Source organism: Falco naumanni, chromosome 3 (genome assembly GCF_017639655.2).
Source record: "Falco naumanni isolate bFalNau1 chromosome 3, bFalNau1.pat, whole genome shotgun sequence".
Lineage (NCBI taxonomy): Eukaryota > Metazoa > Chordata > Aves > Falconiformes > Falconidae > Falco > Falco naumanni.
Genome location: NC_054056.1, coordinates 9,640,144 through 9,666,974, shown reverse-complemented (window position 1 = coordinate 9,666,974; position 26,831 = coordinate 9,640,144). Strand labels below are relative to the sequence as shown.

At 42.0% G+C, this 26,831-nt stretch overlaps 2 protein-coding genes across 9 annotated transcripts in view; both read left to right on the top strand.

The window, feature by feature from the left end:
* Positions 1-10,424, top strand: part of MTOR (mechanistic target of rapamycin kinase) — a 66,887-nt gene extending 56,463 nt beyond the window's left edge. For 6 of the 7 annotated variants that reach the window (XM_040586432.1, XM_040586433.1, XM_040586438.1 and 3 more), the window contains 14 exons: positions 508-642; positions 944-1,118; positions 1,339-1,474; positions 2,184-2,331; positions 3,038-3,160; positions 3,625-3,707; positions 5,237-5,309; positions 5,832-5,906; positions 6,395-6,530; positions 6,934-6,999; positions 7,701-7,781; positions 8,076-8,156; positions 8,791-8,896; positions 9,440-10,424. In XM_040586432.1, coding sequence (XP_040442366.1) covers positions 508-642; positions 944-1,118; positions 1,339-1,474; positions 2,184-2,331; positions 3,038-3,160; positions 3,625-3,707; positions 5,237-5,309; positions 5,832-5,906; positions 6,395-6,530; positions 6,934-6,999; positions 7,701-7,781; positions 8,076-8,156; positions 8,791-8,896; positions 9,440-9,455 — 1,434 coding nt within the window. In that variant the 3' untranslated portion in view covers positions 9,456-10,424. The remainder of the gene's footprint in view (positions 1-507; positions 643-943; positions 1,119-1,338; positions 1,475-2,183; positions 2,332-3,037; positions 3,161-3,624; positions 3,708-5,236; positions 5,310-5,831; positions 5,907-6,394; positions 6,531-6,933; positions 7,000-7,700; positions 7,782-8,075; positions 8,157-8,790; positions 8,897-9,439) is intronic. The other variant, XM_040586434.1, reaches the window with a different exon arrangement.
* A 672-nt stretch (positions 10,425-11,096) lies between these two features.
* EXOSC10 (exosome component 10) lies at positions 11,097-25,998 on the top strand. 2 transcript variants are annotated; one of them, XM_040587505.1, is made up of 25 exons: positions 11,097-11,264; positions 11,932-12,068; positions 12,513-12,636; positions 13,099-13,203; positions 13,628-13,793; positions 14,574-14,685; positions 14,977-15,052; positions 15,193-15,303; positions 15,734-15,877; positions 16,200-16,390; positions 17,083-17,239; positions 17,889-18,037; positions 18,343-18,393; positions 19,164-19,275; positions 19,941-19,991; positions 20,546-20,624; positions 20,830-20,912; positions 21,223-21,315; positions 21,954-22,028; positions 22,503-22,587; positions 22,824-22,897; positions 23,500-23,668; positions 24,064-24,125; positions 25,214-25,287; positions 25,817-25,998. In XM_040587505.1, exons 1-25 carry the CDS (start codon positions 11,106-11,108, stop codon positions 25,845-25,847), a joined length of 2,670 nt encoding a protein of 889 aa, XP_040443439.1. In that variant the 5' UTR covers positions 11,097-11,105; the 3' UTR covers positions 25,848-25,998. The 2 variants fall into 2 exon arrangements, with proteins under 2 accessions (XP_040443439.1, XP_040443438.1); XM_040587504.1 differs by having other exon boundaries at positions 20,791-20,912.
* Positions 25,999-26,831: the final 833 nt, after the last annotated feature.

The window sequence follows — 26,831 nt, the reverse complement described above, 5'->3', positions numbered from 1 at the left end:
TTGCAGGCTTCATTATTGACATTTGTCTTCAGATCTATATTGCTTTTGGTGACTACAGTACTATAAGGGCCAGTACAGATGGCCCTGGAATCTTATATCAGCTGGGTATCTGATAGGATCTGGAAAACATAAAACTGCTTTGCTGTTAGTTCTTCTAACTCCAGTATGCTTTGCTTCATGATAGCCACTAACACAGATAGTAGAGATGACCTCTCTTAAGCCAGCAAAAAGAATTAATTTGAGCTTGTGAGCCTACAGTTAAAGGGTAATGCTATTCATTCTGTTGCTTTTTGTCATGAAGTCTATTTGTGAGCAGCATTGTCTAATGAACTCAGTGCATGTCTTGCATCCAGGAATTTCTAGATCTTTAATTCCAATATGCTATAAAAAGGTGAGATCAAGTATTTGTAATGCAATTTGAAAACAGGCTGTGATATTCTGTAGGTATTAAGTGGTCTCCACCTGTTCCACTGTAGCCTGTAGAAGTGTTTTTCACCTCCTCCCTAGGCCTATGGCAGAGATCTAATGGAAGCTCAGGAGTGGTGCAGGAAGTACATGAAATCGGGAAATGTCAAAGACCTAACTCAGGCTTGGGATCTCTATTACCATGTGTTTCGGCGTATCTCAAAGCAGCTGCCTCAGGTAGGGGGACAGGTACAGTTCTGTTGTGGGTCTTACAGCGCAAGTTGTCAATACCAATCTTTGGTTTATGTTTTCTGGTTATTCATATATGAACATTCAGATTCACTATTATGGTGGAAATACATGCATGTGGTTTGGTGCAAGTTCACTGCTTTTGCAGCACTTTTTTTTGTGCTGCAAGTGTCTGAAGTATTGTCAACTGATTGAACTGGTCTAGGTCCCTTGACAGCATGAACTCTTCAGATTTTTCAGTGAGATTTAACTGACATTCAGGGGGGTTTATTTCTTTTGGTTTTGGTAGCTCACTTCTTTGGAACTACAGTACGTGTCACCAAAACTCTTAATGTGCCGGGACCTGGAATTGGCAGTGCCAGGAACGTATGATCCCAACCAGCCCATCATACGTATTCAGTCCATTGCACCCTCACTGCAGGTCATCACCTCCAAGCAGCGGCCCAGGAAGTTAACATTAATGGGTAAGAGAGAGCAGTTTTTGCTTACTTTTAGGTCAAACTGTGTATTTCCCAGGTAAAAACCTCTCCAGGATTTCCTTTCAGATGAGGTATTTCTTGGTGGTCTGGTCAGTCTGACTGCCACACTTTCCAGTTCTTGGGTGCACTTACTTACACTTGGGTGTATTTACTTTTGTCTGTTTGTTCAGCAAGAGTAAACTTTTGTGTATTCATTCTTTCACAGGAAGCAATGGGCATGAGTTTGTATTCCTTCTGAAAGGTCATGAAGACCTTCGCCAAGATGAAAGAGTGATGCAGCTTTTTGGGTTGGTCAACACTCTGCTAGCAAATGACCCAACTTCTCTTCGTAAAAACCTCAGGTATGTGCTGTGCACAATGACTGGATGTGCTAAAGCACAAGTAACATCCTACGTAGGTGCAGTTTCCAAGTAACCCTTGGTACAACCAGCTGGTTTGTAAGGAAATGGCAAATCTTGGAACTAGTTTCATTTTAAAAAAAAAAAAAAGGGAAAGAAAAGAGCAAGAAAGGAAAAAAACCCATTCATAGGATTCAAACTTCGAGGAAATGTATCCTGAGGGGATTGTTTGTTTTATTTAAGTGAAATTCCATCTCGTAAATAGTCTTTGAGGCAACTCCTATTTCAAGATACCTTGAGCACTGCATTAGCCTGAGAACAGGTGGTTTTGTCAAGGATTTTTTTATTATAGTCACTAAATGGTTTGGTGAATAGTGACTGACTGCAGTTGTGTACAGTGTCTTTCAAGCCTGAACATATCAAATGTCATGTGCAAATAATAGATCATTGTGGGTGACATAACGTGTACCTTATGAAAGCAGTCTTTCAGTGAAAAACATGTAAGCTTTGAGAATGTGTGTAGTTTATCTGGCAGCAATCTAACCCAATGGGTGTTTCAGGTCTGTTTGAAAAGGAGAGAAACAGAGCAAGTACTGAAGGAGACAATTTGAATCAGAATCAGATTTAGTAGTAGTTGTTTTAAGCATCTCAAAATGTAATAATTCACAGCATACAACAATTTGAGCTCTGATTCTCCATTTTTTTCCTGTAGCATCCAGAGATATGCTGTTATTCCACTGTCTACAAATTCAGGCTTGATTGGTTGGGTCCCCCACTGTGACACACTGCATGCACTCATCCGAGACTACAGAGAGAAGAAAAAGATCCTGCTCAATATTGAACATCGCATCATGCTGAGGGTAAAGAGCAAAGCTGGCAGAGGTTTTGGTACATTGTTTTAGGAATCCAGTGTTTTAATGAAGCGTAATGGTGCACAGCTTGTTGTTCCTTTGCCTGTTTTCTGATTGTTATTGGTACCAGTAATAAATGCAAAAATATCAGGTAAGAGTTATAAAATGCTACCAAGAGGTAAAAATTGCCATATGTTTATTTGTGTCTCCTTTCCTGTTTTACCAGTGACCACAAGTTGTTACCATCTGGTGACAAAAATGTGGAATTTTGTGTGACACTGATGTGACTTACACAAGGTGCCATGCTGCTAGCATTTACAAACATTGTGTCTAAGCAACAGGGCCAAAATTAGAGAGACTGGAGAAACTGAACATTACTACAAAAGCTGGAATTGCCTGCCAAAAAGGAAAGTGTGTGCCAACCCAAAAGACTTATTTGGATAATGGTTCTTGAAACATATTTACCTTCACGGTATTTTATTTAAATATGGCTATGGCCTACTTTGTGGATACTAAATCACTTGCTGTCCCATTTTAAATTAGTTCTTCACTGCTGGGTGGTCATCTCACTGAATTCGGGAACATACTGGTCAGTCTACAAACAATTTCATTATAATCTTGATCTGAATTTTTTTGTGATTACAGTGTTTCTCATAGTACAGCTATGGATTACTGGAGGTGGCTTTTTGAAATTGATGTCACTTCTCAATTATAGATGGCTCCAGATTATGACCACCTGACTCTGATGCAGAAGGTAGAAGTATTTGAACATGCTGTCAATAACACAGCTGGTGATGACCTTGCCAAACTGCTGTGGTTGAAGAGTCCAAGCTCAGAGGTGAGTTCAGCACGTGTAATGGCTTGTGTTTGGCAATCAGCGTGGTGTGGCATTACCTTCTTTGCAGAATGAATGAGAGATGGTGTTTATTCATCATAAACTCCAGGTGAATCACTGCAGAACATGAATCCACACGTGTGTCCCCTCGCAAGGGGCCTTACAAGGTTTAGATCTCAATGGCTGCCAGAGCGAAATCCAAAGCACGGGACTGGAGACTGAAGCTCTGCATACTGTGCATGGGCAGAGAAAAGCAGGAGCCTCAGATTATCAACTCTTAATGGCTTAGACATCAAATTCAAAGCCACAGGATGCTTGAACCCCTTCAGGCTTATGGAGTGTATTGCACCTAAGCATGTCATGGTTTTACTTTGTGCAAAATGCAAGTAATTAGTGTATAAATTAAAATATAAGCTGACGCATGCAACATACCTGCCTGGCTTTTTCTGTTTTGTCTCCACTTGCAGGTGTGGTTTGACAGAAGAACAAACTATACTCGTTCACTAGCTGTGATGTCAATGGTTGGGTACATTTTGGGCCTTGGGGACAGGTAAGTGAAACTGTAAAGGCTTTTTAAATAAAAGCACAAACTGTGTAAGCCTATCAATTCGTTCCTTGGATCTGGTCTTAGGATAACAACTTTCATTGTGGTTATTGCTGAGTTGTAATGCTACCATCTTTCAGGACCTAATTGTTCTGCTGGTATTTTCAGCACTGCAGACATGAGATGTAGGGCTTCTGTTTCCTGAGTACAAATAAGAGTTCTTTCCATTTGGGGAGGACAGTACAGACAGAATTACTTCAAGGACCACAAGCGCTAGTTTTGTCCTTTCCTTTCACTCACAGAGTGGCAATTCTTTCTCCATCCATTCTATAAAACAGAAACATTGTTGACACCAATCTGTGTGCTTCATGTGTATGAGATGGCAAATTTTTGCAAAGACTGTTAGGACTGTTTATGTACAGTCCCCCACCTTTTGGGGGAGAAAAGAAGCACTGTGATCAAGCATCAATTTTTGTTCCCTGGAATAGAAAATGGAAATCCAGAAAGTATTTAGTGAGAGTGGTCGTCTGAATCTCCCTCCAGATGGGTGCGGTTGCACTACTTATTTAATGTACATTTTTGCCTGGGGTGTATTTATTCTTTGAAGCAGGAAACTCTAGTGCTATGTATGTTCACAGCAGTTATCAGAGAGACAAATGAAGTCCCTATAAATACTCCTTAAAGACTGCTCTAGACTTAAAACAAATGAAAGTTGATGTTGGTTTAACTATTACTTAACATAGTGCTTTTTCTAATTTGCAATGCAGACATGTTCTGGCAGGGAGTATGTACAATCCAAATGGACTGGGCAAATTAAAAAAAAAAAAAACAAAAAAAAAACCAAAAAAAAACCCCAAACCATAAAACGAACAAATGTTTGATTTAGTATATGACTTAGTGTCAAAAGGGGATATCATAACTTCCAAAATACTTACTGAAGGCAATATATTTTAGATTTAAGTTCTGTAATGCTAAACCTTCAAATGTTTTCATAAGAAAAGCTTTTATTCCTGGACTTAAAGGTCTTTATAATGAAATTATAAACCTTTGAAAACTGAATTAAAAGAAGATTGGAACAAGCCAGCATGAATAGCAGCAGTCCTACTCTGGATTGATTCTGTTCTTTTCTGGTGGTAATCCAATTTGCATTACTTCACCTGTAGCATAATTCATTACACTTTTCTATACTAAAAAATGAAAAAGCATAAAACAAGTAAAAAGAATTTATTCTAACTGAAAAATAAATGTTCATAGCCAAGAAATGTACTGATGGTTCTGGTCCAATAGGTTGTTTATCTCCCAAGGTGAGAAGGTCTCTTCACTCCTGAGAGGTAATTGCAAAAGTAATGTGATAGATGCATTGTCAGGAAGCTATTCTCTTCATCCCAAGATTGAAGATCTCAGATAAGCAAGCTGTCACTGGCTGTTATTGTTCATGAAGATAAATATCATTTTAGACTGGAGCTGCTGTGATTTACTTTGGGTTTTTATAATGGTCTGTCACCCTGTTTTTTCCTCCTACTCCTTCATCAAAGACATCCCTCCAATCTGATGTTAGACAGACTGAGTGGAAAGATCCTGCACATCGACTTTGGGGACTGTTTTGAGGTAAATCTTTGTATTTGGACATTAAATTTTCTGTAATACTTCACATTTTTTGGTGGAACAGGAATGAATCTATAAGCCAGGATAAACTGACCTTGGGGTGTGATTCCCAGCAAGTCCTTTGGCTGTCTTTTGAGCTTCACTTTACCTACAGGCAAGATGAAAATAATAAACACTTCATCTCAGAGGCATGCTTTAGGGATAAGCTGATCACTGTGACAAGCAAAGAAGTGCAAACATCACTTTTCCATAAAATTTTCTGGAGCAGTTTAAGCTGCCGATAGGCAGTCCTGTGTCACTTGACACTAGCAGCTTGGCACAAACTTAGTTTTCCCTCTGTTACCAAGTTAATTATCTGGCTTCTCCCAGAAATTTGTGGAAACTGAGGAACATGAAGCAGGGACTTGATTTTCCATTTGGAAGACAATCTTCAAGATGGTAGCGAAAAAAAACCCCAATTCTTATTAACTGTTAAATAATAAGTTACCTGTTAATTTACTATGTTATCCATCATCATGTGTTTAGGTTGCAATGACAAGAGAAAAGTTCCCTGAGAAGATTCCCTTTAGGTTAACAAGGATGCTGACAAATGCTATGGAGGTAAGCGTTCCCTCCTTAATATGAAAGGAATTGTTCCTAAGGAAAATGTCACCCATTTCTCAGTTTTTCCCTGTATTTTCTGTTGTGGGTAAACCTCTCCATTCCTTAAGAACCAGAGGTGTTAATATTTCAGCTGCATTTACTGTAAGTTAAAATATCTCCTGTGATCTTTCCAGTATGTTACAGTGGAAAGTAATTTTTTAATTGATGCAAAAAATTCCTCCAATTTCTTGGACCTTAGTTACCTCATTTCAAACAGCTGTTTGCATCAACCAGACACAAAGAATGGCATGGGACTTCACGAAGATCATCTTAATGGCAGAACAAAGCTTCTTAGTTTGTAATGAACATCGATCTTGTTCTCTAATGAACAAAGCATAGCGAATACCAGTGCAAAGCACAAGCCGCTTCCCGCTCCCTGAACATTAGGGTTGCAGTTGCGTAGTGAACGAAGCAGTGTGGTTGATTTGCTTCTTTCTCTTCTGAAGGTGACAGGCCTCGATGGCAATTACAGAATCACCTGTCACACAGTCATGGAAGTCCTGCGTGAACATAAGGACAGTGTCATGGCTGTGCTTGAAGCCTTTGTGTATGATCCCTTATTGAATTGGCGGCTGATGGACAGTAAGTGATTTTGGTAAAACAGTGACAGCAAGAGAGTAATCAGTCTGATTTCATACAAGAATCCAGGAGCCTGAAATCCAATGTCTGTCTGAAGACAATGTGACGAAATTGTTGGTTTGCACCTGCTACTTCTGTGCACACGTGGTTTCTAGGGATTGTAATGCAGAATTACCACAGTGGTTAGAAACCTTTTGCCCTTAAACACGAACACAGAACTAAGCTACAAGCAAAATTGTTTGGCTTGGTTTTGTATTAGTTGTTATTAGGAGAGTGAAAGCTGTTTTCAGGTGACATAAAATCTGGAGAAAGAGAAAGGCAGTCAACTCTGTATTGCTTGTGGACAGATTTGCTATGAAACACTGAAACTCCAGTTTTTACTTTTCATCTCCTTATTTTCTTGCAGCAAATACAAAGGGCAATAAACGCTCACGAACAAGAACAGACTCCTACTCAGCTAGTCAGTCAGTAGGTGAGTACAAAAGATGATGTATGTCGTGAACGTTTGGAGCAGGTTTTTTTGGCAGTGCACAAGGCTGGGTAAATGTTTTTCCATCCTCTTCTCAAAAGCAGACCGGTAAACAGCTTGTCATTAGCTTTGGGACTGGAAGCGATGAGTTCAGTACTTTGGCTCAAAAAGCCACTGCTCCTTTACAGTTACATTAACACCCCTCTGGAGCACACAGAAACTGATGTAATCCAAGGTATAATTGATATGGGGTAGTAATTTACTTAGCTACCAGAAATTAGTGTGCCAAACCTGGCAAGTGGCCATCTGACGGAACGTTGAGAGTTCTATGTTGAATCTTAGCAGTTCTTCCCTATTGAAGAATAGGAACAGTGTTTCATATGGAGAGTTCTACAAATAAACATACTTATTTGATTATAATTTTAGGTTAATTGTATATCATTTCAAAATATCTTTCAATTACACTTTCATACAAAGTGTTCCTAAAACTTGGGTCAGGCCTTTCAGTATGTTAGCAGGGGAAAAAGAATGTTTGCTCCTGTGATATGCTTCCATTAACGATAACAATGTGTGGCACACTTGTCCACAGTAAAATATGCTTTTTAAATGAGCTGATTAGCAGTTTTGTTCCAGAAGAATATTATTTTATCTGCTTTACAGCTTCATGTTTATGCTTCTATGTTTTTGTGGGTTTTTTTCAACAGAAATGTTGGACAGTGTCGAATTGGGTGAGACAGCCCATAAGAAAACTGGGACCACAGTGCCTGAATCCATCCATTCCTTCAGTAAGTTTCATTGTTGTTTCTATACTGATGCAGCAATTGTTCTTGGATACAATTACATGAGATTGGACAGATACAGTTCCTTGTCAGCATAAATGAGGACTATAATTACTTGTGTTCTCAACTCAAAAAAAAAAAAAAAAAAAAAAAAAAAAGACAGAAAATGTACTGGTATCTGGGTTTGTTTGCTCTCAAAATGGTACTTGTGGTGTTTGGGCATGGCAAATGTAACAGCAGTACAAATGCTTTTATTTTTCTGCTGAAGTCCTAGTTCTCTTTCCTGCTTCTGTCTTTTAGTAGGAGATGGCCTAGTGAAGCCAGAAGCTCTAAATAAGAAGGCAATTCAAATCATCAACAGGGTTCGAGATAAGCTCACTGGTATGTTTTTGTTTGTATAAGGTAAATGAAAATCTGATGAGATGGATCGGCACTATTAGCATGTGTATTTTGTGTTAATTCTTGAATTTAATTATTCTGATTAAGTGGTTGAAGCCATTTCCGTGGTTTTGTCACAGAAGTACTGGTGCCTGCATTTAGATACAAATGAGCCTAATTTGAAAAGTACAGCATTGTTTATAACTAAACAGACTTCATATTTTGTATGTCTTAGCTTGTTAGCGCAAGTTGAATTTCTACTGTCCTGCTTTATAGTTTGCAGCATTTAGTTGAGAAATTTTATACTCAAAGTTTATAAGAAACTACCCTCCACCTGCCAAACAATGTCCTTGAAGGGATTAGGACCAGGATTCCAGCTACTGGAAAGTTATCTGTTGTTGGTTTATCCATTACTTGGAGAATATAAAAGGAAGAAACTGTAATAATAGGGAAAACAGAGTTCTGGGCTTTGTATGCCTTTAGAGGGTTCTCCATGTTTGGAAAAAAATTACATTTTATATACTGTAAGGGAAAGGTAGTTAAAAATCCTATCAGTCCTTAACTTGTCACCCAGAAGCAAGTTATGTTGTTTGATGTGGCTTCCATTTATGGGGGATTTTATCCTTCAATTTCAAAGGTCGAGACTTCTCTCATGACGAAACCCTTGATGTACCCACACAAGTAGAATTGCTCATTAAGCAAGCTACTTCTCACGAGAATCTGTGTCAGTGCTACATTGGATGGTGAGTTTGTCCTTCAGTAAACCTTGCAAAATTCTTCTTAGAATAATCCAAGCAGACAACAGCTAAGGAAGATGTCACTTGTGTAGTTAGTTATGTGTAGGAGCCTTACCACATGTTGCATCTGCTCATTTTGCAAGCCTATGCCAGCGATCCCATAGACAGCCCTCTGTAAGAGTTGTTGTTTTAGGTAGTGGCAGGGATTTTAGAACATTTAAACTGCAAACAGCCTCAACTTTTTAAGTGTTTGAAATAAGGCATGTGGTGGTCACTGATTTCAGTTAGTGAGGAACCACAAGTTCTAAAGTAAACAAAGGTGATTTGCTGTCATTTTGAGAATTCGCTAACTTTGGAATATGCTGAAGGAAGTAGATCTTGTTAGCGTTTTTAAATGTTAGTTAGCTGGAAAGAAGCATGGGAATCACCTGTCAACGTTTCCTGTACTAAAACAGTGCCTAGTTAGTCTGGAATCTCAGTCCTTCTTAGTGTTGCCTTTGTGAAACCATATGCAGATCAGCATTACTACAATATCTTTGTTTCCTTTAGGTGTCCTTTCTGGTAACAGAAGATTCCAAAGTATCCACAGCCTTTTATTCTGGAGGCTTTTGCACTCCCAAACTTGCTCTTCTACAAACACAAACTGAGAACGTTGGACTGAAATACAGCCTTTGTCAAATATTTTGAAATGTAAATGAAAAGAGTTATTGTATATTAAAAGTTGGTTTAAGCCAATATATAGCTGCTGTTGGAAAAACACAAGCTGTCTGAAACACAACACTTGATTTGGGTTTCCAGGACAGTGAAGACTGATTGTACCACAGAAGTCTATGGTTCCACTTGGTCTTTGGGGAACTGGTGATCCATTGAAAATAACTGTATACGGGTTTTGACTTAACTTTGCAATGTAACTAAGTCATTTGCAGATTAATTATTGCCCTGGTCAGTCCTGTTGGCGTGGCTGCAGTGAGATCAACGCACTTGTACATGGGAGGCTCCTTTTAGGTTTGGGGGTGAACTGGATAACTGGAAAGGAGGAGAAGTTTTACCACTGTTTCATCCTGTTACCTTGTTTCCAAACTTGATTCTTGCCCCCAGATTGGAAACTGTATATCCACTCATTACAGTAGTTGCGGGAGTTGTGTTTCAGACTGCAACAAGGTATCAGAGCAGACCCAAGAGCTGAAGGAGCTGAGCAAAGACAGGTGCCTCTATGCGGGTTGATCCGTGGCAAACTGGATGCAGGGTACAAATGAAATCCCGCTTGGGAGCTTCCCGCAGTGTCGGGATTAAAAAGCAGTATTGGGAAATAACTAGGGAAAGTTAGTGCTTGGCATAGGAGGCAGACAGGGGGAGAACTGGTCATAACTTGAAACAGAAAATAATGGTTATTAAACATGAGGGTGAAGACAAAGTTATGATTTATGAATTAAACATATTAAAAACAATGCACAAAATACAACAGAGTAGCCATGTTTAGATGACATGTTGTATTTGAATATTTTTGTGCCAATAAATTACACCAAAATCTGAACACTTTGATTGTGTTCTTGTTTATTCCTGGGTACTTCTTAGGAAGAGGCAGGGATGCAGTTGGTTTTTTTTCCTCCACGTTCCCTGTTGCCATGGATTTGACTTGTGTGTTTCTACATCAGTTCAGGTGGTTGGCTATATTTCTCTTCTGGTAGCAGCTGGAGGCAAAATTACCAAGACTGGATGGTGTTTGTCACTTCTGTAAAAGAAACTTAACCATACAACCCCTAAATTTTAGTTTCCAACAGATGCCATGTCCTTTGTGCAGTAAGAACATCAGCTTTCTTAGTCTGGGCGTCACAGCCGCAGCTCGAGGGACAGCGTGGGTGCCTCACTGTCCCGGCCAGGGTCCCGTAGGCTTCCCCAGCGCTTGTGCTGGTGCTGCACGTCGAAAAGGGGGAGTAGGGAGGTGGCGGTCGGGGGCGTTCCAGGCACTGGGGCGGCTGTCACGGGCGCTGCTCTGTGGGCAGGCCCTGGGCCCTGCGGGGGGGTGCGTGTCGGGGGAGAGGGCCGGGGGTCTGGCCCCTCTTTAAGGCCCGAGGGGTGCCCCCCAGCAGCCGGGGGCCTGTTCCGCCACGCCGCCCGGGGGCGCCAGAGGGCAGCCCTGGCCCCCTCTCAGCGCCCCTCCCAGCGGCCGCGTTCTCGCGAGAACGTCGGAATGTGACGTGGATGAGGGGGAATAATGGCGGCCGCCGCCGGTGGGGAGAGCGGCAGCGCGGCAGCGGCGAGCCCCGCGGGGCAGGAGGGGGGCCCCGGGGCGGCGGGGCGACCCGCGGAGGCGGAGGCGGGCAGCTCGATGGCGGTGCTGCCAGGCTTCGACGACGTCGACGCCTTCGTCAAGGTGCGCGCCGGGGGCCGCGGGGCGGGCACCGTGCACTACCGCTCCCGGCGTGCCGGGCGTGGTACGGTGCATGCCGGGTGTCGTAGTCCGGCGCGGGAGCTGCCTGAGGGCAGCGGGGTGCGGGCCGCTCCCACGGCCGCCGGGGCCTGCCCCGAGCAGGGGCCTCCTGGCCTGAGCGCCCCGCCGGGGGCGGGGTGGTTGCCGCCTCCCCGATGTGAGGCCTTGGGCCGCGGAGGGGCCGGGCCCCCGGTGCGGGGTGCGCGGCCGTGGGCATCGCCCCCGGTTACCGCGCTCGGCATCGGCTCCGCGCGGCCCCGCCGCTCTGCCTGCCGCCTGGCAAGCTGGGGGCATTGCAGCGTGTTTGGGGGTTTTGTTAGTAATTACCTGCGTTCCTGCTGCTTTAACAAACTGTCTATCAGACTTTTAAGTACTAGACCGTAGTTTAAGTCTTGTTCTCATTACTAGACTTTCATCATTTTTTAAATGTCTAAATAAACAATGTGAACTAAATGACCGCGAACTTATATCAAAAATCCCCATAATATTATGTATTGGAACCACGCAGTTCGAACAAGCTAGGCAAAATGCGTTTCTACCAAGTAGTATCCTGGGTAAATGGAGGAACAAAGTACTGAAATGACACTAACGACGTGGTGTTCTTGCACAGTATGCTCTCGGCACAGTGGTAGCAGCGACAAAGGCATCTAATGGGCTCCCTCAGCCTGGTGATGAGTATGACTTCTACCGAAGCTTCCCTGGCTTCCGAGCGTACTGTGAAACGCAGGGTAACCATCTCCTTAGCTGGTAAGGATGCTTTTGCGTCTCTGGGCTGTTGCTAATAATTTTCACTCCAAAACAGAAGATAGCACCCTTCTTTAGAGACTCCAAACTTACTGTAGATAAAAATATGTTTTATTTCACATACCTAATTTTAGTTGCTCTTCTAGTGCTTGACAGTTTAAGTAACAAGTTTGAGGAGAGCCTTTCATAATGATTTGGATAGAGAGAAGTGCAAAGAGCAAAGGCGCGTTAGGTTATTTTAGAAGTCACGTGGATTGTAAGGAATTAGTTCTAACAATGCTGTATAGGTGTTTCTTCTTTTCACTGCTTGTGCAATGTTCTCTGTAGATACTGCATTTGATTTCTTTTCAAACTTTGAAAATGTCAGAAGCTGAAGTGAATTGGACAGTTTAGTGTTCAGCAAGACTGCTTTCAAATTGCTAATAGCTGTGCCATTCTCTTGCTAAGCATGAGCAAGGTGATGCAATACCATGGCTGCCATAGCCACATGAAAGATCACAGAAAAGCGACAGAGCTGGAAGATAAATTTGATATGCTGGTTGACTCCAATGATGTCATTCTTGAAAGAGTGGTAAGCAAACTATTTCTGAACATTGTTCTTATAAACTATTCAGTTGCCACAAGTTCCTCCTCCTTTGCAAGAATTCCAGTGGTAGTGCTTTCACAGTTACATTTAGTGTTTCCTCAGCCTGGTGGTTTTCCCTTTTATTTTAAAAACATTTCCATGTGCTAGGCTAGCGGTCACAGCAACTAAGGCAGATGGGTTATGGCCCAAAGGGAAGGAAGGTAGTTGGTGACTTGTGAGGAAACTAAACACAGTTTGGCACAGGAACCTCACAACCTGGTCTGTAAATTCATAGAGCTGCTTCGCTGAGGAAACTTCCTGCCCCTGATGTTCACCATACTCCTGCATTTGTCTGTCTCATGTTGCACAGAATGCAGGGGAAATGGCAGTGGAGATATCTGCCTGTGTCTTTACTCTGACTAGAGTGGCTGAGCATGCTAATTTAACAGGCGTTTCGTTTGAATTTAGGGTATTTTATTGGATGAAGCAGCAGGAGTGAACAAAAACCAGCAACCAGTCCTCCCTGCTGGGTTACAGCCCCCTCAGACGATCGTTTCCAGCTGGAACCGCAGGGTGAGTCCTCTGCGATCAGTTTGCTGTGTTATCTTGGCTTTTTTTCCCAGTATTGGCAATACTGATTTTGCAGTGGAGCTGAGTAGTTAAATGTTCTGTCACGGTTTTTTAGGTGTCTTAACTTCCTTCTTCTTTTTTCCTGTTCCTATTTATTCAAACTTGGTTCTGGATTCTGTCTGCTTTCAGTTGCCGTTTCAGTTTCATGTACACAACAGTCTTTCTTTTGCTTATTCATCAGAATTTGGAATCCTGATTCAGAGAACTTTCATTCTTAGATGCTGGACTCACTGCAAAAGTGTAACTCTGTTTTGAGTTGGAGGCACAGCTTTATTCCTCTGAATGTTAGGTCAGGCTGAGTAAAAGAAACTCTGGATGTCTGTTAATTCATGTGGGTTTTACCTGTGACTTACCGTTTTCCAAATAGGCGGGAGAATTCCACAAGAGAGCTCAATCTGAAACCTTCCGACTGCTTCATGCCAAGAATATCTCTCGACCACAGCTTAAGTTTCGGGAAAAGATTGACAATTCCAACACTCCTTTTGTACCTAAACTTTTTATCAAGCCAAATGCCCTGAAACCTTTGCCTGAAGGTAAGGAGTTTATTTTTTGTTGGGTAACCTATTGAGAGTATTTGACAGAAATCTGTTCTCACAGTCTAGAGGAGAAATCATTGACTGTAAGAACAAGTAACAGTGGGAAGTGTTGACCATTTAGGTGGTGTAAGCTCTGTGACTGTTTAAATATGCATAATGTAAGGGTAGGTCAGCATACAGCATCTTCTTGTTGGTATACAGTAAATAATCTGTTCCAAGCAGATATTCTGCAGCTTCTCTTTATCACCATTGAACTGTGTGATGAGAGTCAATCTGGCACCAGAAGTGGTCTTGACTAGTCTAATTGGCTTTACAGATCCTTCTTTCTAATTAGTTAGGAACGCCAGGTGTATGGTTAGACCTACCTCTTTGGGTGCTTTATCAAAGCTGCCAGCATAACATCCCGTCTCGGCAACATGTCGTTCTGCTGCTGGTGATTCATCCTTAGTCTGCACTGATGAGGCTGTACTTTTAAAGTTATTAAAAGGGAATGGCTGAAAGGTTCTTCTGAAGATTTTTCAATCTCCTTCCAAGCTCTTGAGCAGAACCACCTTGTATCTGGTTTAATAACAGCCTGCTAAAACCTATTAACTAAGTTGTCATTAGAGCTGCAGACAGAAACCTTGCTGACAGCAAAAGCTGCAGGTCTAAATTGTTATGATTTTTGATGCTTTATGATTTTAATAGGATCTTGTGGTGGGTGGAGGGAAGAGAGTAGTAGGCTGAGAACATGTTATGTGTGGGACCCGGTACAGTTGTTCCATATTGGTTGTTCAGCCCTCGCGAAGAGTGGACGGGAACGAAAGGAGCGCCCTGAGGACTTGGATGTGCCACCTGCTTTGGCAGACTTCATACACCAGCAGAGGACGCAGCAAACTGAGCAAGACATGTAAGAAATCAAACTGACAGCAAGGTGCTTGAGTACCACCAGTGAACATGCACTTGTATGGTCCCATTGTGCTGATGCTTTTCATGTGTAACAGCTCTGCATGTGTTTGTGTCCCCACGCTATATTGCCTGTGATTTGCTTTAGACATCTGCAGTCATTTTAAACCTATGCTTGATAAGAAACAAGATTTCCACTCAGTAGGGAAATTGCCATAGTTCTCAAAGTCTCTGTGCTCTGGCTGCATAAAGATGGCTGAAATTTAGTCTGTGCCTGTCTTCCTAATTTCCACAGGTTTGCTCACCCTTACCAGTATGAACTGGAGCATTTTTCTCCACCAGATGGAGTTCTCCAGAAACCAGAACCCCAGGTTGGTGCCCACGTTAATTTAAACTTACTGCAGATGCAGTAAGTTTACAGACAGCCACACTTGATGAATTTCAAAATTGAGGGTGGTCAGGGGTAGGAATTGATGGAAAACATACCATGCCTAATAATTTGCTCTGCCAGATGTACAGGCCCATCAAGGAAACACCCTGTCATTTTGTCAGCACACTGGATGAGCTGGTAGAGCTAAATGAAAAGCTTATGAATTGTAAAGAATTCGCCCTGGACTTAGAGGTAATCAAATTGCCTTTTCCATTAAAATGTTACATATGTACTGTTAATACCTAGGAGACCATTATATTATTCTAATCTGTTTTGTAGTCTTCTCTTTCTCCTGCTTCTTGTAGTTTTTGACATGAAAAAGTTCGTGACCCTGCCCTGTCAGATACTATCTGTAAGGTTGAATTCGACTGTGTCAATATTATAAGTTTCCCAATGGTAGTACTGGCTGCACACTTCATACTGAATCCGATCTTCTTTCAGTTCATCTCATGGGGTTTTTTGTGTCATGCTGGTGACTGCAAAGAGACAGCTTGCTCATCCAATTGCCTTTTTCTTCATGAAGTCCTCTGCTACTTTTTCTTCCTTCACTTGGAGTGCTGTTTGTTGTATAGTATTACTTCTGTAATGGATCCTAGCTTACATCTCTCTTCGTGTTTTTCAGCACCATTCCTACAGGAGCTTCCTGGGCTTGACATGTCTTATGCAGATTTCCACCCGAACAGAAGACTTCATTATTGATACACTGGAATTGCGCAGTGACATGAACATTCTCAATGAGACCTTCACAGACCCTGCAATTGTGAAGGTCAGCTGCCAATTTCACCAATTCACCACCAGAATTCCTTGCCCTCTGCCCCTTAGTTTAAGTTTTGTTACAGTTAGTAGCACACCATGCTCTGTCTTTGTCACTGGGCTCTCCTTTCATTTTAATTTGTTCAGGTGCCTGTTTCTTTGATGTAAGTGGGGAGTTACTTGCCAAGTGCACTCATTTAGCATTTCTGCATTTCACGGCAAAGGACAGAGAGAAAAGAAATCTGGTCCTAGACATGTGAATATGAAACCACAGCACTGCCGGCCTGGAGTAGAAATGTTCTTCATATGGTTCTCAATTTGTTTTGTTTTTCAAGGTTCTTCATGGTGCTGATTCAGATGTAGAATGGCTGCAAAAAGACTTTGGTCTGTATTTGGTGAACATGTTTGATACTCACCAAGCTGCTCGTCTCCTCAATCTTGGGAGGCATTCTTTGGACCACTTGCTGAAGCTGTATTGCAACATAGATGCTGACAAGCAGTACCAGCTGGCTGACTGGAGGATACGGTAAAAACTGACCCCTTAAGTAGCACTTATCCTTGTTTGTATTGATAGAGCAGAAGCATGTTTCTAGTTGCAAGCCCCATAGTTGTAGATTAGTCTCAAAAGTGAACGAGCAAAGCATTTACCTGGCTGTGCTTTGAGTTCTTTTATGAGTGTTACATTTCCTGTGTTTCTTTAGAAATTGCAATTCTGGGGGAAAATTGGGGAAGATTTAAGTAACGAGAAGTTCCTGGAGGCTTGCTTCTTAGCAACAGCACTTAACCACTGCAGTATTATGGAGAAAGTCAGTATTTGCACCTCTACAGCCCCCACAGAAACATTCAGTCACCTGTACTAGGTAGAGCAGTATGCTGTTGCAGCATGAGCAGATGGACCCTGCACAGCACAGAGATACGAGGTCTACTTTATGTAGGCTGCAGAGAAAGAAGAGTTATGACAAATACAGTTCTGCCATCTGATGTAGCTACATGGCAATCCTGCTCTCCAGCAGCGAACAACATATCGTCTGAATTGGAGAGCGCACACACATTACTGCTGTTGCCCAACAAATCCTTCAGTAAGGAAACAGAAGAATTTCCATAATTAGTTTTTGGCATGTTTTACGTGCAATTTGCCCTAATATGCCTTGCAAGGTGAAAGTGGCAGTTTGATGGGGCAACTGAAAAGTATTCGTGTAATTCTGGCTTTTTTTCTAGCCCTTTGCCAGAAGAAATGGTTCGGTATGCCCGTGACGACACTCATTACTTGCTCTATATCTATGATAAAATGAGGGAGGCGCTGTGGGAGAGAGGGAACGAGCAGCCCACTCAGCTGCAGGTTGTGTGGCAACGCAGCAAGGACATCTGCCTGAAGGTAAAGCCTCACCTGCTTGAATTACCTGCATCAGAGTATGGGCTTAGTAGGACAGAAAGTCCTTGCCTATTCTACATGTATTGCGTAGAAGCAGGTTTTTTTCCTCTTTGTATGTCTGAAAACGGCTGTATGAACTGATTGTTGTGTGCAGTCACTTGTTTCACTAGCTAAAATCCTTGGATTCAGATGCCTTTTTGCTGGTTTTTAAATGCTAGCACTCCTTGGCCTCCTGATGCTTTCAGGTCTGCCTTTTCCAAGAGCGATGTTACATTTCCAGTTCTACTAGGTGTTCCTAGAAGTTCAAAGCCTAGCTGGAGTTGCATTATGAGATAATTATATTGTGCCTGTGGAAAGTACTGTCTATGAAAGTAGGCCTTGTCAAATGTTGTAAAGCTTGAAGATACTGTATGTCTAAAGCTGCTCCTGGAGTTGGTGAGGGTGGTTTTTCCCTAAAAATGGGTGAGATGTATGTTTTCCAGGGATAGGCTTCTACCAATAGTTCAGGGTAAAAGCTCCGAGGCACATTGTACCGGAGTTTATTCAGTCCCCTTATGTCTGTGTGAGATTCTGTCTGTCTCAGTGAAGCAAGGCAAATGAGAAAGCACAAATCTGATGCTGATCATGAGTGTTTCTGTTTTTTCCTGTCCAGAAATACGTCAAGCCCCTTTTTTCAGATGAATCCTACCTTGAGCTCTACAGGAGGCAGAAAAAACATCTCAGCCCACAGCAGCTAGCAGCATTTAGGTTGCTGTTTGCATGGAGAGACAAGGTGGCACGTCAAGAGGATGAGAGTACAGGGTAAGAAGTCTTTTGTTACAGACACTGGCTTAATACTTCAGTGAGTTTCTTGGATTGTGCTTCTCCCGCCCCGAGGTGAAACCACTTTGTTACCTGTAGGGATTGGTGTACTACCTCGGGCTGCTTTTTACAGAGGTGGCCTGTTAGGTTAGCAGTAAACTCTTACAGGTGTCGCCCTGCTTTATTTCTTTTTAACAGATTTCATCTTTTCAGACCTTGTAATTGGGGCAGACTTTGCACTTTGAAGGTATTTTTAAAGAGTTTTTAACATTCTGTTACATTTACACCGCCTTTTTGTGTTGTAGATATGTGCTACCAAATCATATGCTATTGAAGATAGCAGAGGAGCTGCCCAAGTAAGTTTTGTTCACAGGAGTCTCATTTGATTTTAATATCCAACAAGTCATTTTCTAGTGTGTAATTTGTTCTGCAGTTGGTCCCTTCCTTCCAGCTTTCAGTACTGCTTTTCTCTATAGCTGTTCACTTTTGAAGAGAAATAAACAGCAATACTCCTTCAGAAGGCTCCAAACTTATTCCGGGATACATCTCTCTCTGATTTTATTCCACTAATAAAACACATTCCTTTGCATTGCTATATGTCACATGTCCCTGCCTGAGATTCCTACAACATTACAGAGCAAGAGAGGGATGAGTTCCCCTGTAGCATTTATTTGGGGGGCCAGGAGTTCAGTTCCTAAAGGGATGGCAGGGGGGCAGGGGCAAGGGGCAGATCCCTTAAAACTCTGAATTTATACATTTTCCTCAAACAACGTGGCACTCATCAGCTAACACCCATATTTTAGAGTAACAAAAATGCATCTTTAAATGCAAGTCCACTGCTGGGCTCAGCTTCCATGGACGAATACTGAACAAGAAACAAAATTAATATGGGTACAGACAGAAGACAAGTGAGAGGGGACTGCGTTAATGGTTTCTCCTTATCTGCACAAACCTGGTTTAGAAGAATTTTTCATCACAGAAAATAAACTCTGACCGATTAATCTGACTTGTCTTACTCTGTCACAGTCAGGACCATGGTTGTATCTGGTTGCACATCCTTTGAATGCAAATGCCTAACATACCAGCCATAAATATAGCAGACTGAATTTTTCTCATCTCTCTTTAGGGAACCCCAGGGCATCATTGCTTGCTGTAATCCAGTCCCACCACTAGTTCGCCAGCAGATTAATGAATTGCATCTTCTCATTCACCAGGCCCGGGAGATGCCTTTTCTCAAGGTAGGAGTAGCTCATACCACGCAAGAGACTCATCACTTGCTTTCTGTAAGCCAGGGACTGGAGCTAAATGGTGACCTGCAATGATGTGTGTGCTGACGTTTGCTTTTTGAAGACTATGAATATAGCGTTCTGTAGTAGAGCAGAAAGATATATTGCATCTTCTTCTTGCCTATCTGTTGTCTGCTCTGTACTGGCTTACACACAATGTAGTTTACTGGAGAACTATAGCAGTGAAAGAACTGATGCTACTTGAACAGGGTGCAGTTGTCTGTCTTACGTTGCACATCATGTTTGCCTGTGTGAGGAAGAAACGGACCTTGTGGAATTTGTTGGTCCATGTAAATGGATTCATAAATCTTTTACAGCTATGGTGAAGCAAAAAAAAACAAACCCGAGGTGCAAGAGGTTCATTTGTTAAGATACATATTGAGCATGTTGCTTATTAATACAGCCTTCCTCCTTTAGTGAAACAAACTCATTTGTGAGTATGGATGTGTCCTTTCTGTGTGAGGTGTTTATAAACATATCCATATGCACTTCAGAAGAAGAAAGAATGAAGTTCTATCAACCTGCTAGCTTATCAATGAAAACTTGGCTAAGGAGGCCAGCCTAGAAGAAACAGGGCAGGTGGCATTTAAGTGACTTACCTTTCTCTCCCATTCTAGTCGGAGATTCCTTTGGCAGTCACGAAGGGAACACCTCTCTCCAACCCTGAGGTACTGTTTACATAATGTTTGTTACCTAATACCTTAAGCCTTAAACTCAGAAACAAACGAAGCAAAATTCTAACTTCTAGTAAATCATTTCTTCTCATCCATTTTATGGGTGTCTCGGCTTTAGCTTAATGTTACTTTTCTGTGCTAAATTCTGTAAGGTTACCAGCTGCAAATCACTATTTTACAAACCACCATAGCAGCACTTAAGGCTTCGTCAGCAAACACTCTAGCTGCTGGACAGTTTCATGTGTGTTAGCCTATATTGACTGATCTGTAAGAAGAGAAGTTCCAGATGAGTTTCTAAGGCTGACTTATTTAATCCCCTCATGCGTATGAAGTAAAGCATCTCCATTAGCCCCTGGGTGTTTGCACAGATAGCCTTTTGATGCCAGATGCAGTGTGCTCTGCCAGGTAAGCTATATAATGAATATTCAGTCTCTGACTTTCACCCTTTTATTTTAATTTTCATTAATGTATCTCCACAATATGTGAAAACACATACAGATGTGTAGAGTAGTGTATTAATGGTGTTTGTAATTTGAATCTCTCTGCAGAGGCTGGAGAATACCTTCTTTGGACCACATGACAGTTCTCGGATTCCTATGGATGATTTTCAGAATAACTCTGCCTTGGGTAATTTGGACTTAACCTAAAAACTGTGCTAATAATGACATGATATGGTTTTGACATGGGGAAGTAAGCAGCCCTGAAGAAACTTTCAGTGAAATCTCATTACACAAAAGCAGTAAAATGTACAAGTATCTAATAAAAATTTTGTCTTCTTTTCCTTTTCATGTAGAGTCTGCACCGGTTTTGGAACATGGTTGTCTCTTTTCAGACAGTGAGAGGACAGTGAACATTCAGGGTGTTCAGCCAGAGTCAACGTGTCTTGTTGCTACTGCCACTGTCAGCATATTCAGTGTAAGCAACATGTTTGTGATAGCGTCAGTATTTTAAGTATTAGAAAACGTACTTAATAATCCAATAAAACTGTGTGAAAGTGTTGCAAGAAATAGTAAGGTGGGACATGCATGGAAATGAGACTGGCTTGCTGTCAGGCATTTGGCATAACCAAGACAACCAGGTTAGGGGGCCATCAACATCTCTCTAGAGGGTTACTGCCATCGGTGGAGTTTCAGAGAGAGTGAGAAATAGCATGCATGAAACCGCAGTAGCCAAACCCCAAAGTTATTAATGTTAATATTTCTTCCCTTTTTTGGCTTTTTTTTAGGAATGTGATGAAGATAAAAGCAACAAGGCTTTAACCACTGCACAACAGAAAGCTCAGCGTATCATGGAGTCCTTTGAAAATCCATTTAGAATGGTAAAAGCTCCCAGTATATATTTGTAGTGTAACTCAAACTACCTCGTGCAGAGGATGCTCTGAGCTGTTTTTCCAGGCATATCTGAAAGAGCTTGATGTAGCATCAGCTGCTGCTCTTCCTGGAATCAAGAGATTGTCCTTGCAAAACACACACATGTAGACTTGTTTACAAAACACTGAAATGCCTCTTAGATATATGTCTTTCTACATAGTAAACAGACCTTTCACTATTGGGTTTTTTTAAATCAAGTTTGCGGGTTTTTTAATTTGCATCATATTTTGGTCTCTACTTCATGGCTAGAGCTAGTGAGCTGATTTTACTCTTCTAATGAATCAGAAGAACAATAGAATACTTTGTTATAGATTTGGAGTGGCAAATTACTAGGTTATAATATCAAAACAACTTTTTCTGTGTGTGGTTGTGGGTTGGTTTTTCAGGGATTTTTTTTGTTCGTTTTTTCTTCAACGTTTCTCTTGGCCATAGCGGTGGTAACTTTTCTTTTCCCAAAAGGTGTTCGATCTGTAGAATGTTTCTTAAATGTGAACTTTTTGATTTGGAACATTTTAAGTGGCATTTTAGCAATGAGCTAAATGTCATGTGCTGTGATTAAAGCAGAATGGTTTTCTCCTCTTTACAGTACCTACCTTCAGAACAGAATCCTGTCTACGTCTCACAATCTGCAAAGTTTGACCCGTCATCAAAAATTTATGAAGTAAGACTCGTGCTAAACTCTCCTGCTAAATCATACAAAAGAAACAAATAAGTGATTATTTTCCTTGGGAACCGCAGCAATTATAGATATTTTTTTTTCTTCTTTGATTCTCCATAGAAAAAGAATGTGAGTTTTGAGAAACTTGGCATGTTTCTGAATCTGTAGTTCATTGTTTCTGTAGCATTCGTATCCCTCGAAGAATCAGGGATTGGAGACATTCCACTGTATATTCCATCTGTCAAAGCTACAAACTACTACTGAAGTCTGTACCTGCCTTTGTTCTCACGGCTTGTTTGTAGCTTAAAACTTAAAGCACATGGTTTTACCTGGTGCAGCAGATCTTAATCTCTTCTACAATCCAATTTGATCTTTTGTACTCTTAATGAAGAGCAGCATGTGGTAGCAAGTTTATAAACTCCCTTTTGCCATAAAACTTCAAAGAAAGTGAGCCCAGGTAATTTTTTTTCATTGCAGATCAGCAATCGATGGAAGTTGATGAGTCAGACACAAGTACAGGAGTCCAAGGGTGAAACCAAAAAGAAAGCAACCCAGCAGTCAGGTATGGCGGTTCTTCCCTTTCTCAGTGTGTTGGCCAGCATGCTTTTCCCAGTGCACATAGGTTGTTTCCTACTTACAAGAAAAACTTAGATGATGGATTTCCTGATGGATGAGATCTTTGACAAAGATTGTACTCTGTTTAGTTTGAGACTTGCTACAAGCTGGTTTGCTTGCTTTTTCTGAGCTCCTGGCTAACTTACTCCTGCTTTTTATAGTAATGCTTGTTTCTTTCCGTAGTTGCTCGTGACCAGGCACAGAAGGTGTATAAAGAGGCAACAGAAAATATTGTGTCTGTTCGTCAGCAAGCTATGGTATGTCACTGAATTCCCTACTTCCAGTCCTTGCCGCTCTTGACTTGTATAACATTGTTCAGAATGAGACCCTGTAACTCTGACATACCTTTGGACTCCTACAGCTCTGAAGTACCTGAATGACAGTTTTTTGATAGCAGTCTTTCTGTGGTTCTGCCCTTTGTGTAGCAACAGGGCCCTAGCAACAGTGCTGTGCAAGTCTTTGCATCCCTCCATATCTTCAGTAGGGAACGTTTTCCACTGCCGTGCCATTCTGCTCCTCACTTGCCTAGGTTCCCCTTGATCTCCCTATGGGGCCACAGCAGATCTCAGCCTCTAGTAGCCTGTGAAATGAAAACTTGGCTTTTAATCTGAAAAGTCCCTGCTACGAGGAAAAAAAAAAACCAAAAACAAAAAACAAACACAAAACCCCAACAGTTTAGGTCCAAGGAAGAACAGAGTGCTGTCTCCCCACACTGTAACTGCCACAGGCAATAGCTGTCACTGGAGCCTGGGTCCACTGGGCAGTTCATTTGCATGCTGTATTCAAGCCTACACAGAGATGTTTCATTCTCCTCTCCTGAACTTGTCCTTGTTTTGTATTCTGTGGGTTGCTTTCACAGCAGGAACAAGCTAGTAAGAAGAGGGAGAGAGTCATGAGTGAAATGGGAACAGAGCTGCCAAATCAAGAAAAGAAACGGCCAAAAACCTCCCAGCAACCAGAGGAGCTGGAAGCACCGAAGCAGTTTACCCCCTTCGATTATAGCAAGTCCAACTTCAAAGTATTTGCGGGTAAGATCTGGATCTCTTGCTAGAGTGCTGCAGGCTGTGGAAAATGTTGCCAGCTGAGCCCCGAGAGGGCTCTGCGTGAATGTAGGTACAAACTGTTACATTGCACTTACCTTACAGTGGGGAAATACTAAAAGAAACTAACTGGAGGACTGTGCAGTTTAGCATCCCTTTTCCGATTTGGAAAAAAATCCTGAAAGCGTTGGCCAAGGGGATTGTGGGTTCAGATTTTGCTTCTTTTCTCTCTGCTTCTTTTCATCTCCTGCCCTTAAGAGACCGTTCTGGTTTTTAGTATGTGGGAGACTGCAGTGGAACCTCCTTATCATCAGAGGAACACCGTGGAATATACTGTTCTTTATGGGAGATTTTAGTGACAGCTTCTCTCCTCTCTGCCTTAGGAAGCAGCAAATCGAAGCAGTCACCACAGTTTGATCCTGCCAAGCAAGCTTATGCAGGCAAGGTACGAGCACAACATGAAAGAAGGAATACAAGTGTTGATGATAGCATGTACCCAGCTGGGGACTTGCTGGGGAAGGCAGATGACTTTTTCTGGATCTGCAGAATGTTCCCTAACAGCACACGGTACTGAGGGACAACTTCCAATCCCAAGCTCATACTTTGTATTAGAGCCTCTTCCCGTTCAGGTTCTTGAGGCCCCTCAGACTCTCGTTTTTTCCCCACCTCTTCATACATTGTTCACACCTATGCCTCCACGCGTCACAGGTGCAACACTTAGACCACAGCACAACACAAGTTCCACAACAATTGAGATTGTTTAAATTTTCTTTCTTCTCATCAGTTTCTCAGTGAAACACATACTTAGGGAAACCTGTGACCAGCATAGGGCAGCTCTGGTGTTGTCACCCCCCAGCCACCCCAGGTCACCCCTGCAGACCTGGGTTACCTAAATCCCCCCTTGTATACCCTGCATAGTGCTCAGTGTGGAGCGCTTGGGTGCTGATGCGTGATGTCAGTGGCAATACGAAGTAATAGGATGCCCATGTGTGAACTCATTGGGCGCTTGAGCACTAATTTTAAGTTATGAAAGTTCATTTCTAGCATTTCAGCTGCTTTTCCTGTGCATGCTGCCTTCCTGCATATTTAACTGGAGGGCAAATAGTACCAGGGAGCATCTTAGATATTCATGAAACATCGTATTTTAGAAGCTGAATGAGTTCATGCCTGATAGTGTAGGGAAGTTTCATGTGCAATCCCTTTGCTGTGTCAGTTGAAACTTTTTTCAGAAAAAAAGAAACTGATGGGTGAACTTGGGACAGCCTGTACAGATCTTTCTGTCTAGATGGGCAAGGTTAGTCGTCAGTGCGTTATTGTGCCTCATGTGTCGAGGTTAAACCAGTAGAACAGCACTTATTTGGATGCAGTCAGTGCACGTCCATACAAAGAAGTGCTAAAACATAAAGCTCACAGTGTAAACGAGCAGTGTTCCTTTGAAGGTGGAGGGACCTGGCAGCACATGAATCTCATGGGATATGCTGTATTTGGAAGTTACCTCACTGTGGTGGTGGTGTGTTTTTTTCTTCTGTGCAGAAATTTGCTGGAGCTAACAAACCTCAACAATCTGGAAACCGAAGCATGTCCTACCTGGCGGGGAAAGCTGATAGGTGTGTTGTCAGCCTGCTCTCATCGCAGTGGTGGAGTGTTTTCATGCCTGTGCCCTGGAGCTATGGGCAGAGCGTAGCTATTGTCCTCTATTGTTGTGGGAGCTTAAGTGCATGTTTAATGGGAAGAGGTTGTGCTTAGTCAGTCAGGATTAATGCAATCAAAGACAACTCTGGGTGGAAGGTTTGAAATGCAGAGGTAAAAGTTTGTGTTAGTAGATGTGGGAGTCGCTTTCTTTGGCCACAGAGATAGGTATAGGTGGGGAGAACATGTACCTAGCTTGGGAGGATGATAAGTAACAGTACTGCCAAATATGAACATTCTTCTTCTGAAAAGATACTTAATGTGTAGCTTTACAAGGCTTGATCCTTGAGTATTATTTAGACATAAAAGGGCAACACTATGTAAGGACAGGACTGGAGGGAGAAAGGTTCTGTCTGCATCATAGCCCTTTCCCAATAGAATCATCATAATCTACAATAGTCTTGAGTGAATTTAGAGCAAGAGTTAAAGCCTTTCTGTCTTTTGCAGGGATTCCAGGCACCACTGGCCGAAGAGATAGTCCTTGTTACAGGACCTGTGGGAGCTGCTGCTGAATGAAACAGTAGTCAAAAGTATTGTCACCATAGGAAGGCAAATACTGGTCGTTGAGCAGTTTTTGTACAGAAATGTTTTTAAGCCCATTAAAATCCTTTTTTTTCCAAAAGGAAAAACATCTTTTTGTCACTTGTATTATATTCACATTGGGTCTTTTTCTAATTATACTCATGTGTGTTGCTTTGTTTCTAATTTTGGAAGTTTATCTTGTGTCCTCAAACACAGGCTGATTGCTTGAAATCCCGAAGAACCATCATGTCAGTGGAGTAACCTCTTGGCATCTCTAAAGCCAGCACAAAAATAATAGAGAGATTCAGTAGATGTGACTCAAATGCCAGCAATCCAGAGGAGGAAATAAGGCCAGACTATCTTTTATGTTAGGCCTTGCTTACAAATTGAACTGCACAGCACATCTCTTACAAGACAAGGTAATATGAAAAATGAGTGTGTTTACTTGGTAGAGTTTATTTTTAAGCAAAGATTTTATTTTAAGGGGTAATAAAATAGTTGGGGTGCTTTTTTTACATCAGAGACCAGTGGTTATGGAGTGAAAGCAATAGCATTAAGTAGAAGGTAAAAACAGAGTGCAGTATCGGTTGGGGACAGCCAGTGAGGCTCTGTGCTGCAACTGAAGCTCGGTACAGCTATTCTAACATTTTGAAATTTGAAGTACTTGCAGCAGATTATCCTCGAGTCGTTGTGGAAGGAGTATCAGCCCATAATTTGGTGGATGGATGGATGGATGGATGGCAGAGCTTATTCTAAATGCTGACAGCGGAAGGCTGGTCATGCTGCTGTAAAAGATGTAAACAACGTGACAGTTTAACAGTCAGGAGTGCTGAAGGGTAGGGCTGGTGTGACTTTGCTTGAAGCCACATTAAATCAGTGGCAGAACTGCTTCTTGGATTACTGTCACTGCGCTGACCGGTACATCTTGTGCTCTTTCTCA

Excerpts from the sequence above, each read along its gene's own strand:
- EXOSC10 (XM_040587504.1), top strand. The coding sequence starts at position 11,106 with ATGGCGGCCGCCGCCGGTGGGGAGAGCGGCAGCGCGGCAGCGGCGAGC. Across the intron at positions 11,265-11,931 it reads ACGTCGACGCCTTCGTCAAG|TATGCTCTCGGCACAGTGGT; the intron begins GTGCGCGCCGGG and ends GTTCTTGCACAG. Across the intron at positions 14,686-14,976 it reads CAGCAAACTGAGCAAGACAT|GTTTGCTCACCCTTACCAGT; the intron begins GTAAGAAATCAA and ends TAATTTCCACAG.